The sequence below is a fragment of the Lupinus angustifolius genome, chromosome LG10 (genome assembly GCF_001865875.1).
Source record: "Lupinus angustifolius cultivar Tanjil chromosome LG10, LupAngTanjil_v1.0, whole genome shotgun sequence".
Lineage (NCBI taxonomy): Eukaryota > Viridiplantae > Streptophyta > Magnoliopsida > Fabales > Fabaceae > Lupinus > Lupinus angustifolius.
Window position 1 is genome coordinate 6570299 of NC_032018.1, and position 16602 is coordinate 6586900.

Sequence of the window (16602 nt, forward strand, 5' to 3'; positions counted from 1 at the left end):
TTTAGGTTTTGCTTAGGCTTGGGCATTTTCTCCCATACTTTAATTCACTTAAGTCTTGATATCTTGTGGTGTGAATCCATGCATTTTTGTATGTCAAGTTGCTTTTGAGAATTAAGAGGTTGAAACAATTGTGATAGACTTGTCCCATGTGAGAATTTGAGCTTTAATTGTGGATGGATTGTTGTATGCCATCTAATATTATTTCACGTGTGATTGCACTATTGATTTCTTGCACTCTATAACTTGACTTGTTTCTTGTTGATACTTGATATTCACATGCACATATTGAAGTTATCTAGGCATTTCTTTTGAATAAGTCACTTAGCCATATAAGCCTACCCTGAACGAATTTATCCTTTGATAGCCCCTTTGAGACTTTTACTTCTTTCATTGTTACTTAGCTCATTACAAGCTTATAAGTGAAAAATCATGATTGTCCTAACCCTGAATATATTGTATGGACTAAGAAGGGGTGGAACGGTTTCTGCTATCTTTGCATCATCCGGGACATATGAGTACTCTATAAGGTTCTCGATTTTCGAAGAGAGAGTTTTAGAGCAGGATTTGGGTAAGGAAAGAGATGAGCTTAGGATAATGGGTCTGTCTTCTTGAGTAGTTGTATTCATGAGTGTGTGTCCTTTCCTACTCACCTCTCCTATAACATTCATACCATACGTACCCCCTGTTTTCCTGAGGTGGCTCTGATACCACACTGGCCGGGAGCCTCCTATCATGATAACACACCTATAAAGTTCACCAACCGAGACTTCGGTGAGCCAACCGAGACTGCTCTTGTGTGTGGGCCTAGAGTCGTGAATTTTTGTAGAAAACATTAAATACAAATTATAAATTTGAGTTGATGTGAATGTGTTAGGGCATAGGGTTGTATATGTTTATTTAAACCCTAATGATGTAACCTAAATACAAATTATTATTTTGTAATACATAATGGTAGTTGTTCAACACTCTCAGAGATATAATATTAATACCCAAACCTCGTTAACAAATCTTTGTGGATTGTCTATATTCCTTTTATCCTTACTTATTTAGATCGTTTGTTCCCAATAATTTCTATCATGATTCTTAACTCATGCACCAAATTTGAGGTGGGAGATTTTGGTGGAACTAACAATTTCCCACTATCGTAGGCTTTGCATGAGTTAATTTGTCATGTCAACTAAGTTAATAGTTTTACTTTCCTCTGATAGACAAAGAGACTTAACTAGTAGGTTGATACACTTGCCAGAATTAAAGTTGTAATTTTTAATATTCGAGAGTATAATATTTATGCACTGATAATATAAAATTTTATACACAGTCAATGATGATTGAAAGTAAATGATGGATGATACAATGACAATGTAAAAACTTTTACATTATCAATGCATACATCTCTTTCTCAATATTCAAAGACTAAATTGATGGGATGATTTACCATAGAGAACTAAAGTGGTTGTTATTTACTCTTTTTGTTGAGGCATTAGCATTCTTAGCTATTTCCTTTTGATTTGCAAAATGGACTTAAACTTTAATCATAAGCTATGTGAACATAATGTTTGCATGTGTCCATTTACACAGCCCAACTAGATCAAATTGCAGACTCATTGGGATGTTTTGCTAACTGACTTACGGCCCATGCTCCTCACAGTTTTTCTTTCTTTTTTTAATGAAAAAATATTCATTTTTGCTGTCTAACCTACATTTTGTGACCAGGGAATTAGAAGTTTCCTTTATTGCAAGGTTGAAATAGAAAGGTTTAGAAGAAAAAACACAATATAAAATAAGTCATTTTTTCATCAAATTTTAAGCACCTAAATTCATCTAAATTTGGATTGTGTATTCAGCCCTTCTTGTATTTAAAGTTTTTTTCCCACTATACCATAAAGGAAAAAACTAACTGATTACGCAAAGTGAGATTTATTCGCTAGCTTAATAAAAAAGGACTTTCATAAAGTTATTTGCAAATGCTTTTCAATATTCAAAGGAATTGGTATTGGGTACAATCTAAGGCATGTTTTTGCCAACATAATCAGAAAATTTACAAAACGAAGCATGAAAGTTGAAACCCCTTTTTATTAATCAATTACAAGAACCAAATGACAAATAAAATATTTCCTACACTTGAAAACAATGGGCTTTCCTCTAATAAATCATAACTAATTAATAAACAAAGTTGCAAATTGAATGCTACCCTTTCCTTCAACCAAAAAGAGCTGCATGCAAAAGCACATTCCAAGTATCAGGTAGTCCTGGAAGACACCAATGACTACAATCTGTTGCCATAACACCACTATACCCTTCAGGATGTGCATCTTTTCTATACTGTGAAAGTGTGGTCACATCTAGAAAATACACTGGCTTCTTTATTCTGCTTAATACCTTGTTCACAACTACCCAAGCCATTGGTGCACCTGCAGGATACTTCAATCCAAAGAATGGTTGTGTCTCACTCTTGCATGATCTTGTTGGTTCATTCCAATCTCTCCCCCTAAATAATATATTATATTTAAAAGTTGATAATGATTAAATATAAATGATTGATAATATAATGACAATATAAAAAATTCTTATATTATTAATGCATTTTTTTTCTAAATATTAAAGCTCAATCGAAAATTATGATGTTTGCATCTAAAATTATAATGTTTGCACAATATATATTTTTACAATTTGAGTAAGGCAGTGTTTAGTGTGCTGACCACAGAACATAACAACATAAATATGGTAGAAGATGATAACAAGTGTGACACACATTATTTGATGTGATTGATCAAAAAAATAATTTGATTAGTAATTTAATAACTTAAATATATTTTTTTCAAACAATCACATTAAGTGAGACACGGAGGAGTGAACATTTTCGGAAAACTGCTCCTATATTTTGTTGTCTTTGTTTCCTTGGAATCAAAGTACATTTTTAAGGACGGTTGTTTTATCATGTTCTATACTTCTATTTATAAAGTAGGTCAAACATAGAAAAAAATTCATAGGTTAAGTTCAGTTATTTTGTTGACATATTTATCAAATGTTACCGGGTGCATTATATGGTAACCAAACATAAAATTCGTGTGAAATTACTTACTCGTAATGAAAAACTACATATAAAATATATGCAATATACTTTTAGTAATTAATTATATTGAAGTGGAAATTACTTACTCGTAATGCACAGGAGAAATTCCTAAAAAGAAGACCTTGGTTTGGGATGGATTTACGTTTATGTTAACCCATCTAGCCCAAGTTGTTAAACCTTTGTAGAATAAAATGTAACGGTTCATGTCTTTGTACAACTTGTTACGCTCTTGAATATAATCCCACCTGCAATGAATTTTCAATGAACACAAAATAAATTAGTATTATTATCACTCAACCTAATAACAAAATTGATTAATGAGATGATAATGTGAAAGATTGATCCTACGGCTGTGCACTCCCAGTGTGGGTCCACCAGTGCCATGTGTTAAAGACTAGTACATCCATCCCTCTCCATGCATCCCCACTTTTAATTGAGTTGATCTTAAGAACTCTTCCAACTTGCTCATGATCAAGGTCTACTAAATATGCGGTGCGATATAGAAATAGTTGGAGGTCATAGTCCTGAAAAATAAAAAATCAAATATTTTTTGTGAATATATCAAATGGATGTAATCTAATTCTTAAAAGAAGAGTAATATAAAAAATTATAGATGAAATAATATTAGGAAAATATATAGATTAATATTTTACTGGTGAACATTATATAATAATAAAACATTACAACATCTTTATCAATGTATGTGACCTCACATTCATGTAATGAAATTAAAACTTTATTGTCATGGTTGAGTATTCTTTACACAATCGCCCCATTTCTATAGTTTTTAGAAGTTTCTTTTCCTTTGGTAGCTTTCTTCATTCAAAAGATTTTATTTGTTAAAGTTTGCGACAAAAGTTGGTTTAGTTCTGAAGAATTTTGTGTCTACCAGGTTCCTTTTCAGTGATGTCCTTTCTTGTATCTAGGTCCCAATGGGAAATCAAATTGGAATATGGAATAAAAACAAGAAAAGAAGAAGATCATTCCTTATCAGAAACACAAGGGTCCCACTTTTTTATTATACATTTGCAATTTACTTAATTTATATAAAGGAAAAGTCTGAGAAGACTGCGTCTGAACTCTGAATTAATCCACACAAGTGGTCCATTTGGGAGGTGATTAAGGACTAAAATACAAATTAAGTTTTTTTAGAAGTTATTTTCTACAGGCATAAAGAGCAGTAAATGCTACTCTTGATGTTATAATAACTTTTTACAATTAAATTTTCTATGAATTTTCATTCGGAATTCAAATTTAACTATTTCGATTTTTTCCTATTAAATTCAAGTTGGGTTTCAACGGATACCTACATATTCAGTTTTTATTGTTATCTTTAGTTCTGTAGAATATCAAGTCAAATATACAAGAGAAAAACTTGTATCAACACTCTAAAAACCTCATATTGTCAATGTTGTGTTGACAGGTTAATTGCCACTAATGATGTGCCAGCTTGGCTACTATCCATTTCCAACCCGAGATTGGTGTTAATTAGTACATGGCAAAGATTTGGAGGGAATCTAGATATCCAACACTAATCATTGCAAATTGAGACATGTGTTTAACGAATTTCCCTATAAAGCAACTTGGTTTTGACAATTTGTAATACAATTTAGAAAGAAAGAAAGAAAGAAGAAAACAGAGAGAAAAATTGGTATGGAAGTGGACAAGAAAAAATAAGGATGGTTAATGTCTTAATGAAAAATAAAAGTTTCTCTATTCAAAATATTTGTTTAACTATATACATATTCTCGATCAACAGAAACACTTCTAAATGAGTCAGATAAAGCTGTGATATGGATGACAAATCTATTCCTACATACTTACTTGAAGTTGAAATATCTTATTAAGCTTGAAATGTGGGGTTCATATATGATCTAAACTAAATTATGATGTACCAACAAATGCAAAATTGGAGGTATAAATTTTGTCAACGAATATCTACAAGAAATTGTTTAAAAATTCAAAAAAGTATAAACCTTGTTTGAGAAAATAATGTGTGTAAAGTTAGATCTTATTCAAAAGTATTTTTTTTTTCAATTATAATTTATAAGTATACGCCTAAATTTATAAGTAGCAAAGTTAGTATTATATCTAGCTGGGGCAATTATGTGCACGTTCAAATAAAGACACACACATTTAATATCCATTTAACAAACATCAGAAATATCCCCTACAAAAATAAAATTCTTCCACCAATCACGTCCTAAAATTTATTGTTCACACACTTGAGTGTTCACAAACACACGCAACACAGATCAACCCTCACCACCAGCTTATTCAAATAAGTGACTTCAAAGCATAATTTGAATTCAAATAAGGCAGATAAAGATACTCAAAACATTTAATTTTAAGGAAACCATATGTCACTTCATTTACTACTTAATTATAATTGATTGAAAAAATATATTTAAATTAAAATTTAATAATTAAGTATTTTTCTAACAAATTATAAGTGATTCACGTGCAATAACACATGACAAAAGATGTGATCCCATATTTGAGGCTAAAGCTGGACTACATATAAAATGACATCACCATTGACAACACCAAACAATCATCATTTCCAGCACTACAATTTCAAAAGTTTGAAAAAACAATAATTAAAAACCAACCTGGAATGTCACTGTGGAGAGAGCACTATTTTTTGTGAAAGTGGTCCTGATATTTGGAACCCAAGAGTGGATCATACATGCCAATGAATTGAATTGGTTTAAGCTTAAAGAGTCACCCACAAACATAATCTTCTTTCCCCTATATTTCTCTAGGAAATCCAATGCGTTGAACCTTCACAAATGTTTGGCACCCATTTAGCAAAAAATATTGCAATGATATACATACCACGTGTAACTTCATATCTACACAGTTTTCATAGTTTAATACAAATGATGTTGTCTTACTACATATTCATACTTAATTTCTGCAACTAAATAGGTAAAAGTTGAGTTGAGCTCTTTTCCGGTACTGGGAAGATGATTATGACATGTGAATATGTGATATCCAAAAAAATTTAAAAGTCCAGATTTTCTTTAATTTTCTTAATTAAATAAATAAAAAATCTATAAAAATATATCATCCAATATTTTAGTACCTGGGAGAAGTTTATTTCGTGTGAGGTATAGAGAGTTAAATGATTTTTTTTGTACATAAGGGTGTAGTGATCTATACACACTTATGCACATCACTAGTGCCAATAATTCTCAGCATTATAACTACCCCTATGTGTAGTTGCAAGTTCAGCATCCCATGTCTTATTCCATAGCTTATATGTCAAGTGTTTTTTTTTCATTGTCAATTGATTTTGAGATAAAAACTTAACATAATATTATAGTAGAAGCTCAGCTTTCCCGATTTATAATCGGGCCCTAAGGAGCCCGTCACCTAATCTAACATGCTTGTATGGAGAGATGACAGGAAGTAAGTCTCTTTGATGCATTCACCATGATGGGGTAGACTACTTCTCTCGCCGTAAATTGGTTTGGCAATAGAAAGTTGATAGCATTTCTTGTAATTGGTTATGTTGGTGTCTATATATTTGATTCAGTCATAGGCTCACGGTGTGAAGGATATAGAGATATACAAAAGCATTTTCTTTTAGCTACCATAATCAGAAGCTAGTGAAAATGATATACATGAGATTGGTTAAAACACAAGGAGTGAACGCATGAATGAATGTACCTTGGTAGAGAACAAGAGAATGGTTGCCATCTATATTTCTGGTAAAGTGAATCAGGTCGACCATGCTTTTGACAATTGAATTGTGGATCTATGAAGGGACAAGTAGAAGGATCATAGAGAGGGTAAGAAGCATCATATACCCATTTTCCATGAAACCAATTGCATCTTCCTGCAAGTTTTCTACTACCACTGGAAATGGTAGTTGTTGTTGCATTGCTAAATAGGTCCAAATCCTCTGCTTTTGTTTCGTGAGGAAACAGAACAAACAGAGAGAGGAACAAAGATGGTAACAAGAAACCCATTTTCTTGGGTTTCTTTTGTCCAAGGAAAAAAAGGACAAGAATTGAAGAAAAGGTTGTGTGAGACAAGAGCTTATATAATGTGTATCTCACTCTAGACTTGTAGATGAGGTGTGAAGAGGAAGTTGAACGAGCATCATCTCCAATAATATAAAGATAAATGTTTGTTTCTCTTCATGTTCTAAAATATGTAATTTCATGATAAATAAATAAAATAAAAATATATTATAATTTTTTTTTTGTTATTATATAGTATTTGTTTTGCACATGGAATGTTAAAACAGAGTGTTTTGTTTTAATTTTTATTTAACATTGCTGACTGAAAGTCAGATACTGTGGAACTTTGGGTAGATTCCTTTTTAATTTATTTTAACATTGGCATGTGGTGGGGTTGGATCCAATCCCAATCCATGCTGTGAAAATTCTGTGAAACGTGAATGATTTGGACTCTAAAAAAGTATTGATAAAAGTTTCCCTGGGTTTACCTCAGTGGTCCTAAAATTATTTGATCCATTGATGCACATCACATGGATTCTAAAATTGGCACAATATATTGAGGATAAAAATAGTGTTCTACAAAGTTAGTGTTGCTATAATTTGTTTAGAGACTAATTTAATCTTTGTCCTTCAACTTGCAGCTTAGGTAATACAAGGTTTTGTTGTTATTTACAAAAACGAAAGTTTCAGGTCACAAAACTATAACCTTATCTTTGTACTGAAACTCAGACTATTATATATGGCATTAGAAAAATGAGATTTTTGTCACAAAATTAGTCATTTTATTTTATTGTTACTTCGAGACTCACAATCATATACATGGTATTCCAATTTTGACACCTTGTGTTCTCAGCTATTAGCACAAGATTTTAACAAAACCATGTTATGTTTTAATCAGTTTTCTATATGTAGAAAAAACAACTCACATTCGGTGGATTTTTTGGTTCTTGTTATTGTTGAGAAAATAGGATAGTGCCTTGATTGAAACTTTGATATGAGAAGTATCCTTATTCCTTTATTAATAATCAATAGATAGTACAGCATGTATACCATGTTCTAGACAGAGTATTAGGTATTGATTGCTAATATAAGTATTAAGTAGTGGAGCTGGATCATTTATACAAAGGATGTCATTCCCCATGAGGTAGTTAAATTGATACAAATATGGAGGATAATGTTACTCGAGTTCCAACCCAATATATATACACATGTTGGTCTAATGGTATAAGATTCTTCAAATTTAAAAAATCAAATTACTACCACATGGCACTAAAATATTGGAGGCGCATCCTTCTCACCTATCCCATCATAAGCTAAGGGGAAAAATCAATGTACGTGAAATCTAGATAGCAACGCCATGAAAACCAACCGTGCTTACCAATCAGGACTTGTCAAGAATTTGTTGCCAAAATTTGTTCTTTTTGAAAATTTATATTAATAAGTAAAACTGGGAAACTGAAAATTAAAAATAAAGAAGATATTTAAATGAGACTTATTATTCGGAGTTTTTACTTGCATGGTGCACCTTGACCGAAAAATTACAGTCTTGGTATACCTTTTCGAAAAATTATCAGTTTGGTATATGTTTTAAATAATCGGCTTCCAAGTTACTAATTTCAGTTTTTTTCTCTCTCTTCCCCCAAAATCGGCAACAGTGGGAGTTTATATATTTTAATTTTTTTCTCCCTCCCCCTAAATAAGCAATGAGGGGGGAGTTTTTTGTTTTTTAGTTTGTTTTTTATGTCCCCTAAATCGGCAGTGGGGGAGTTTTTAAATATTTTAATTTTTTTCTCTCTCCCCCTAAATCGACAATGGGGGAGTTTTATGTTTTTTATTTTTTTCCTCTCCCCCTAAATCGACAAGGAGGGAGAAGATATATGTGAATTTTTAATTAACAAAAGTGATTCAAATTTTTTACTAACTAACAAATTAATCAACACCAACATCCCTGGACATGCTGTTAGTTAGTAAAAAAATTTGAATCACTTTTGTTAATTAAAAATTTAGATATAATGATAAAGTTAATATATTGTTTCCCTTCATTGTCGATTTAGGGGGAGAGAGGGAAAAAACATAAAACTCTCCCCTTGCCAATTTAGGAGGAGAGAGAGAAAATATTAAAATATTTAAAAACTTCACCCCTACCGATTTAGTGAGGACAGAAAAAATTAAAAAACAAAAAACTCCTCTATTGCCGATTTAGGGGGAGAGGAAGAAAAAGAATTAAAATATACAAACACCTCATATTGCCAATTTTAGGGAGAGGGAGGAAAAAAACTGAAATCGACAACTTAAAAATCGATTATTTAAAATATATATCAAACTGATAATTTAATTATTCGATGAAGTGCACCATGCAAATAAAAACTCCCTTATTATTCAGGACCTCATTGTTAATGTCAAGCCAGTGAACCTCTTGTCTTGTTATGCTGAAATTTCAAAGTAATTAAAGGCCAAATTGACACAGCCAATTGTAGTACCAACAAAACATGAAAATAAGTTTGTAAGTCAAAATGAGAGTTGTCAATCAAAGATATTTATTGCCTTAATTTCTGCCCAATAATAATAAAACAAAAATATCAACAATAATAAATTTTTAAAATTTTAATTGATATCATATATTTTCATTATTGCATAACAGAATTTTGAACATGATTAAGGGGTAATCAATCTTTGCTAATCTTTTAATTGATTTGAGACTTTATCCTTTGATGCTGACATCATGCCTCACATCATCACCAAAGTGAGATCTTTCTCTGAATTACAAGAATATTGTGAATCTTGAATCAGACATCAAACTAAAAGAGGTTTTATATTAGGTTTAAATGGTTAAATCATTCAGACTGATTGGATGATTTTATACATAATCAATAATTTTTATCTACAAATATATAATTATATATAAATTTAAAATTTTATATAATTAATATTCATGTATAATTACATTAAAGTAACATCTCTTCGTCAGACCATCCAGACGGTCTGGTTTACTTCCTGGGTTTAACACGGTCGAACTGAAATTTCCTCAGTTTAAAGTGGTTCAACCCTCATTCAATTAAGACTATAAACTAGAGTTGTTTTCAAGTCTAATCAGACTGGTCGGACCATCCAATATAGTCTTGTTCTCACTGATTATAAGTGTGACTTAAGTCCCTAAAAAAATGTTCCTTGTTTTGGTGAAGATGACTAATCTATGTCAATTATATTGTGTGATTCTAATTGTTATTAATTCAATTAAACACTGAAATTTTCAAAATCCCCCCTAAAATTTATAATCCAAAAACTTATTCAACTGAGTATAAAGTTTACTCAAGTCATACAAATTGCATGATGATAACCTAGCCCGTAGTAGAAAATTAGAAAATTTTCCCAACTCTATCACCCTATTCTATTCTCCAACCTTTGGCATGGTAGATAATATAGAGTTCTAGTTTAGTATTGGAGTTTTAAACTTCAAGATAATTTAAAAAAAAAATTAGGAATATTAAACAGAAATATATAATAAAATTATGTTTTGGCCGACCGTATGTTGGGACAGGATCTGGAGTCCATGTGATCTCTCCTCCTTCTTTGTTGCCCTAACCAAAACACACGACCAGAAAGGAAAGTTAATTAAAGTAAAAGAAGGACCGTGTTTCGAACTTTGCGTGGAACACAATGGAAGGTAGTGTTGTTGAACGTTCAATTGAAAGAGACTTCACCTAATTCAATAAACCGTAACCATTATCATCATCATAATAAGAATAACACTAACAAATATTAATAATAATGGGTGAATATATTCGATATGCAGTCATTATATTCACTTGTGAAAATCCACATTATATATAAGAGATAATTATAAAACTTTGAGTGGAAAAAACTTATGAAACCATTGCATTAACGTTTTTTATCAAAATATGTTATTTGATGACAACTTTCACTCTTCCCATGACCTAGTAAAAATATGACTTTTTGGTGGTTAAAGACTCCCCAGTCACAGATGGGTCCAACAAGTGGTACTATTGTCAGTAATTTTTCACCTTTTTAATGAACCAGTAACATTAGAACTCCACGGTATTTGGAGGTTCCCCGATCATGGACGGGTACAACAATAATATTGTTGGTGGATTATTTATATCCTCAAATAATTAAATAAAGCCGGCTGATAAAAAGAAAAACCAAATTTTTAATAAATTATTTGCTAGAAAGTCGATCCTTAGGTTGAATGTTTTCCGAACACCTTCCACATGCTTTATTTTTCACCATTTGACATAAATATATTGAGATCGATCTCAAAGCAAAACTAAGTCTTTATTGGTATTGTGAATCGATCCAATACAACTTTTGCATAAGACGACCAAGTTTAGTTTCAAGAAATACTAATAAAACAACATCACGCCTAGTGCATAAATTTTTGTCCTGTTCTTGATGTTGTAACTAGCCTGTTTTTGTAATTCAGTTTAGTTAGGTAATGTAGTTAGGAACTTTCTAAATTCAGAAAGTTCAGTTAGTTAGAGTGTGCTATAAAAGGAAAGTATGGTTTGTAATTGATGTAATGTTTTTGCAATGAAAGATTAATATAGTTCACTCACCTCTAATTTCCTCTATTCAATATTCATCCTCTTCTCTTCTACGTATTGCATTTCCTTCTCTGAATTCTTCTCTGCAACTCATCTTCCTCTTCTTCTCATTCCTGTTCTGTTTTCTTTCTTTTCTTCTTCTGGTTTTTTGCAAGTAAACCAACAGTGGTATCAAGAGCTCTTCTTCGACTCCTGGATCAGTGGGAAAAGGGAAACCTATCAGTTCATCCATGGCTGCAAATAGTGGGTTTACAATGACATTACCCATTCTGGACAGGAAGATTTATGAGAGATGGCGCATACAGATGAAGGTCTTGTTTGGTTACCAAGAAGTGCTTGATATAATTCAAGAAGGCTATCAATCAGTGGGTGAGGATGCAACTGAAGCTCAGAGACTTGTTCACAGAGATTGCAAGAAGAGAGATTGTAAAGCTTTATTCATGATTCATCAATGTGTGGATGAATCGAATTTTGAGAAGATTTCCAATGCAAAGACAGCAAAAGAAGCTTGGGACAGCCTTGAAAAAAGCTATGCTGGTGCAGAGAAAGTAAAGAAGGTGAAGCTCCAAACCTTGAGGAGGGAATATGAATTACTACAAATGAGAGATGGTGACACAATTGGAGAATACTTCACCAAAATCAGATCTCTCACAAATCTGATGAAGGGATGTGGTGAAGTAATGAGGGATCAATTGGTAGTTGAAAAGGTGTTGAGAACCTTAAACTCCAAATTTGATCATGTGGTTGTTGCCATAGAGGAGTCTAAGGATCTTGAGGTGTTCAAGATTGAAGAATTGCAAAGCACTTTAGAAGCACATGAACAAAGGATCAAAGAAAGAAGCACAGAGAGAAACTCTGATCAAGCTCTCCAAGCTCAAACAACCAGAAAGCCATACAGTCAAGGAAACTTCACTAAGAGGTTTAAGAACAAATGGAAATCTGAAAAAGGAAGGAGCTATGAAGGAACAAGGCAGGATTCAAGCTCATTCTCTGGAAATAGAAGCAGTGGACAAGACCAGATGTCAAAGAAAAACAAGAAGAAGTTTGATAAGAAGAAAATTCAATGCTTTAATTGCAAGAATTTTGGTCACTTTGCATCTGAATGCAGGTTCAAGGGTGCTCATGGTAATGGTCCAGAAATTGAAGCAAGGTTGGCTCAAGAGGAGGAATCTGAGGAAGAACAGGTCCTACTGATGGTCACATCAGAACAAGAAGTCAAGGATGATTGCTGGTATCTTGACACAGGGTGCTCAAACCACATGTCAGGCAACAATGAGTGGTTTGAAAGACTTGACGAAAATGCAAAGAGCAGAGTGAAATTTGCTGATCATAGCTTCATCAATGCTGAGGGAGTTGGGGATATCTCCATCAGAAGAAAGGATGGGAAGAGTGCAAGCATCAAAAATGTCCTATATGTGCCCAAGATGAAGAGCAACCTACTCAGCCTTGGACAATTACTTGAGAAAGGATATGAAATGACCATGGCAGACAAGATGCTAAATGTATTTGATCATGACAAGAATCTCATCTTAAGGGTTCCACTGTCCAAAAACAGAACCTTCAAGATTGGGATTCAAGTCAATGATCACAAGTGCCTATTATCTAAGACAACTCTTGATAATTGGACTTGGCATCAGAGGTATGGCCACCTGAACTTCAAGAGCCTTGAGTTTTTAAGCAGGAAGGGAATTGTCAATGGATTACCACCAATCAGTAGTCCAAACACAGTGTGTGATGACTGCTTGGCAAGCAACCAGAGTAGGAGCAGCTTTGTGGCTCACATACCAACTAGATCAACAAAGTCACTTGAGTTGGTCTATTCGGATGTATGTGGCCCCTTTGAAGAACACTCATTAGGAAACAACAAATACTTCATAACCTTCACTGATGACTTCATAAGAAAGACCTGGGTTTATCTGATCAGAAGGAAGTGTGAGGTATTTTCAATTTTTGTCAAGTTCAAGGCTCAAGTAGAAAGGCAAAGTGGACAGAAACTAGTGACTCTGAGAACTGATGGAGGAGGTGAGTACTTGTCAAATGAGATGAAAGAATTTTGTGTCAAAGAAGGGATGATTCATGAAGTGATTGCTCCTTATACCCCACAGCATAATGGTACTACAGAAAGAAAGAATAGAACCATTCTCAACATGACTATGAGCATGCTTAGAACAAAGTCTATGCCAAAAAGATTTTAGGGAGAAGCTGTCTCTACAGCAGTGTATATCATGAACAGATGTCCTACAAAGAGGCTTGAGGACAACACACCTGTAGAAGCCTGGTCAGGGTTGAAGCCTAGAGTGGATCACTTCAGAATCTTTGGCTCAATCTGCTACACTCATGTGCCTGAAGCTCAGAGAAAGAAGCTTGATGATAGAAGCAAGAAACTTGTATTGATTGGCTATCACACTACACGTGCATACAGAATCTATGATCCTCTAAATCATAGAATAATAATGAGCAGAGATGTAAAAGTTGATGAGACACAGAGTTGGGATTGGAGTGAAACAAGCAATAATCCAACAAGGCTTACAATAACACAACTTGATGAAGGCCAAGGAGAAATGGAACAAATGCATAATGATCAACCAGTTGTTGCTGAAGTAACTCAAAACCAAACTAGACCACATAGAGCTAGACAACTACCATCAAGATTAAGTGACTATGAGGTCTTTCCAGACTCAGAAATCACTATTGAAGGAGAGCTAGTCCACATGGCACTATTGGCTGAAATGGAACCAGTAAACACAGAAGAAGCTTTCAGGCAGAGTCATTGGATTGAGGCTATGCAAGAAGAACTCACTTCCATTGAGAAAAACAGAACCTGGGAGCTTACTCAACTACCAAGAGGAAAGAAGGCAATTGGTGTAAGATGGGTTTACAAAGTAAAGATAAATCCAAAGGGAGAGGTGACCAAGTACAAGGCTAGACTTGTTGCAAAGGGATTCCTTCAAAGACAAGGCCTAGACTATGATGAGGTGTTTGCTCCTGTTGCAAGAATGGAAACCATAAGGTTGGTGGTGTCACTAGCAAGCTATAAAGGGTGGTGCATACAACAGATGGATGTAAAATCAGCATTTCTGAATGGGCCATTAGAAGAAGAGGTATATGTCTCTCAACCTCCTGGTTTTGAAATTGCAGGAAGTGAAGGATTGGTATACAAATTGCATAAGGCCTTGTATGGTCTTAAGCAAGCACCAAGAGCCTGGAATAAGAGAATTGATGGCTTCCTACTAAGGCTTGGATTCATTAAATGCACAGCTGAATATGGTGTCTATTTGAGAGGTGCAGAATTGAGCCAAATGGTAATTGTTTGCCTATATGTTGATGATCTCCTAGTAACAGGCAGTGATGTAGGTGAGATCAACTCCTTCAAGCAGGCTATGAAGAGTGAATTTGATATGAGTGATCTAGGAAACCTATCCTACTTCCTAGGGATAGAATTCACTAGAATCAAGGAAGGCATAATCATACATCAGAAAAAGTACATTGCTGATGTTTTGAAAAGATTCAACATGTTCCACTGCAAATCTGTGTCAACACCTGTTGAAGCAGGGAAATTGGTGCATCAAGATGACTCATTGGTTGACAAAACCATGTATAGACAAATGGTTGGGTGCCTAAGGTATATCTGCAACACAAGGCCTAACATTGTGTATGATGTTGGCTTAATTAGCAAGTTCATGGAGGCACCAACCAGAGAGCACCTCCTAGCTGCCAAAAGACTGCTTAGATACATCAAAGGCACTATAGAGTTTGGTCTGCTACTACCAAATCATCTCAGCAATTCAAGTTATGATGTAATTGGCTATAGTGATGCAGATTGGTGTGGAGACAAGCTTGACAGGAAAAGCACAACATGGTATTTGTTTATGCTTGGGAATTCACCAATCTCATGGTGTTCAAAGAAGCAAGATGTGGTTGCCCTCTCCTCGTGTGAAGCTGAGTATATAGCAGCATGTATGGCTGCTTGCCAAAGCCTCTGGTTGGACACACTATTGCTGGAACTAAAACTAAAAGAAGAAGGTGATGGCACGATTTTAATGGTTGACAACAAATCAGCCATACATCTGGCTAAGAATCCAGTGGCACATGGTCGTAGTAAACACATTGAGACACGATTTCACTTCCTACGAGATCAAGTAAGCAAGGGAAAGCTAAGAATGGTGTTCTGCAGAAGTGAAGAACAACTTGCAGACATTTTTACCAAGCCATTGAAGAATGAGAGATTTGAGAAATTAAGGTTGAAGATTGGTGTTGTAAGATTGAATGATTAAACTGAATTAAGTAGGAGTGTTGTAACTAGCCTGTTTTTGTAATTCAGTTTAGTTAGGTAATGTAGTTAGGAACTTTCTAAATTCAGAAAGTTCAGTTAGTTAGAGTGTGCTATAAAAGGAAAGTATGGTTTGTAATTGATGTAATGTTTTTGCAATGAAAGATTAATATAGTTCACTCACCTCTAATTTCCTCTATTCAATATTCATCCTCTTCTCTTCTACATATTGCATTTCCTTCTCTGAATTCTTCTCTGCAACTCATCTTCCTCTTCTTCTCATTCCTATTCTGTTTTCTTTCTTTTCTTCTTCTGGTTTTTTTGCAAGTAAACCAACACTTGAATAATACAAGAGGACCATATTGAAATGATAACAAGGATACGATTTTGTATATAATTAATGTAGTTATATTAATAGTTAGGTACTCTAGTTATGTCAATTAGTTAATAGTAGTTTAATTAGGATGTCAAGTATAAATAAGTTTTAAATGGCAAAGTAGCTCATCAGTGAATTGCATTCGTAGAGCCTACTACAATCAGGAGTACTCTTTTCATGAGTACTCAATTATGTATTTATGATGGATGAATGTTATTGTATTTATCTCCATAGAATCTAATTGATTAACCAAATATATTAAGATAATTACATATTGTGTCAGAATATGGTTGATTCATTACTTATAATGTTTAGGTATTGCTCACCCTATCAAATAGTTTTTTGGATGA

General features: G+C 33.6%; 1 protein-coding gene and 1 long non-coding RNA gene across 2 annotated transcripts; one reads left to right on the top strand and one right to left on the bottom strand.

The window, feature by feature from the left end:
- LOC109358821 (protein trichome birefringence-like 39) lies at positions 2050–7109 on the bottom strand. The gene is made up of 5 exons (XM_019603281.1): positions 6749–7109; positions 5686–5857; positions 3422–3597; positions 3160–3318; positions 2050–2488 (listed from the first exon to the last, which is right to left on the bottom strand). The coding sequence occupies exons 1-5, from the start codon at positions 7048–7050 to the stop codon at positions 2200–2202; spliced, it is 1098 nt and encodes a 365-aa protein (XP_019458826.1). The 5' UTR covers positions 7051–7109; the 3' UTR covers positions 2050–2199.
- Positions 3540–12051, top strand: LOC109358823. Its single transcript, XR_002109009.1, has 3 exons — positions 3540–3625; positions 6489–6491; positions 12039–12051. It is a non-coding gene; the product is annotated as an uncharacterized LOC109358823 (long non-coding RNA).

What these genes read in the sequence shown, in the direction of transcription:
- LOC109358821 (XM_019603281.1), bottom strand. Translation starts at nt 7,050, where the DNA reads ATGGGTTTCTTGTTACCATCTTTGTTCCTCTCTCTGTTTGTTCTGTTT. An exon ending in TTCTCTTGTTCTCTACCAAG is followed by an intron (nt 5,858 to 6,748) that starts GTACATTCATTC and finishes ACATTTGTGAAG; the next exon opens with GTTCAACGCATTGGATTTCC. An exon ending in ATTTCTCCTGTGCATTACGA is followed by an intron (nt 2,489 to 3,159) that starts GTAAGTAATTTC and finishes TATATTATTTAG; the next exon opens with GGGGAGAGATTGGAATGAAC.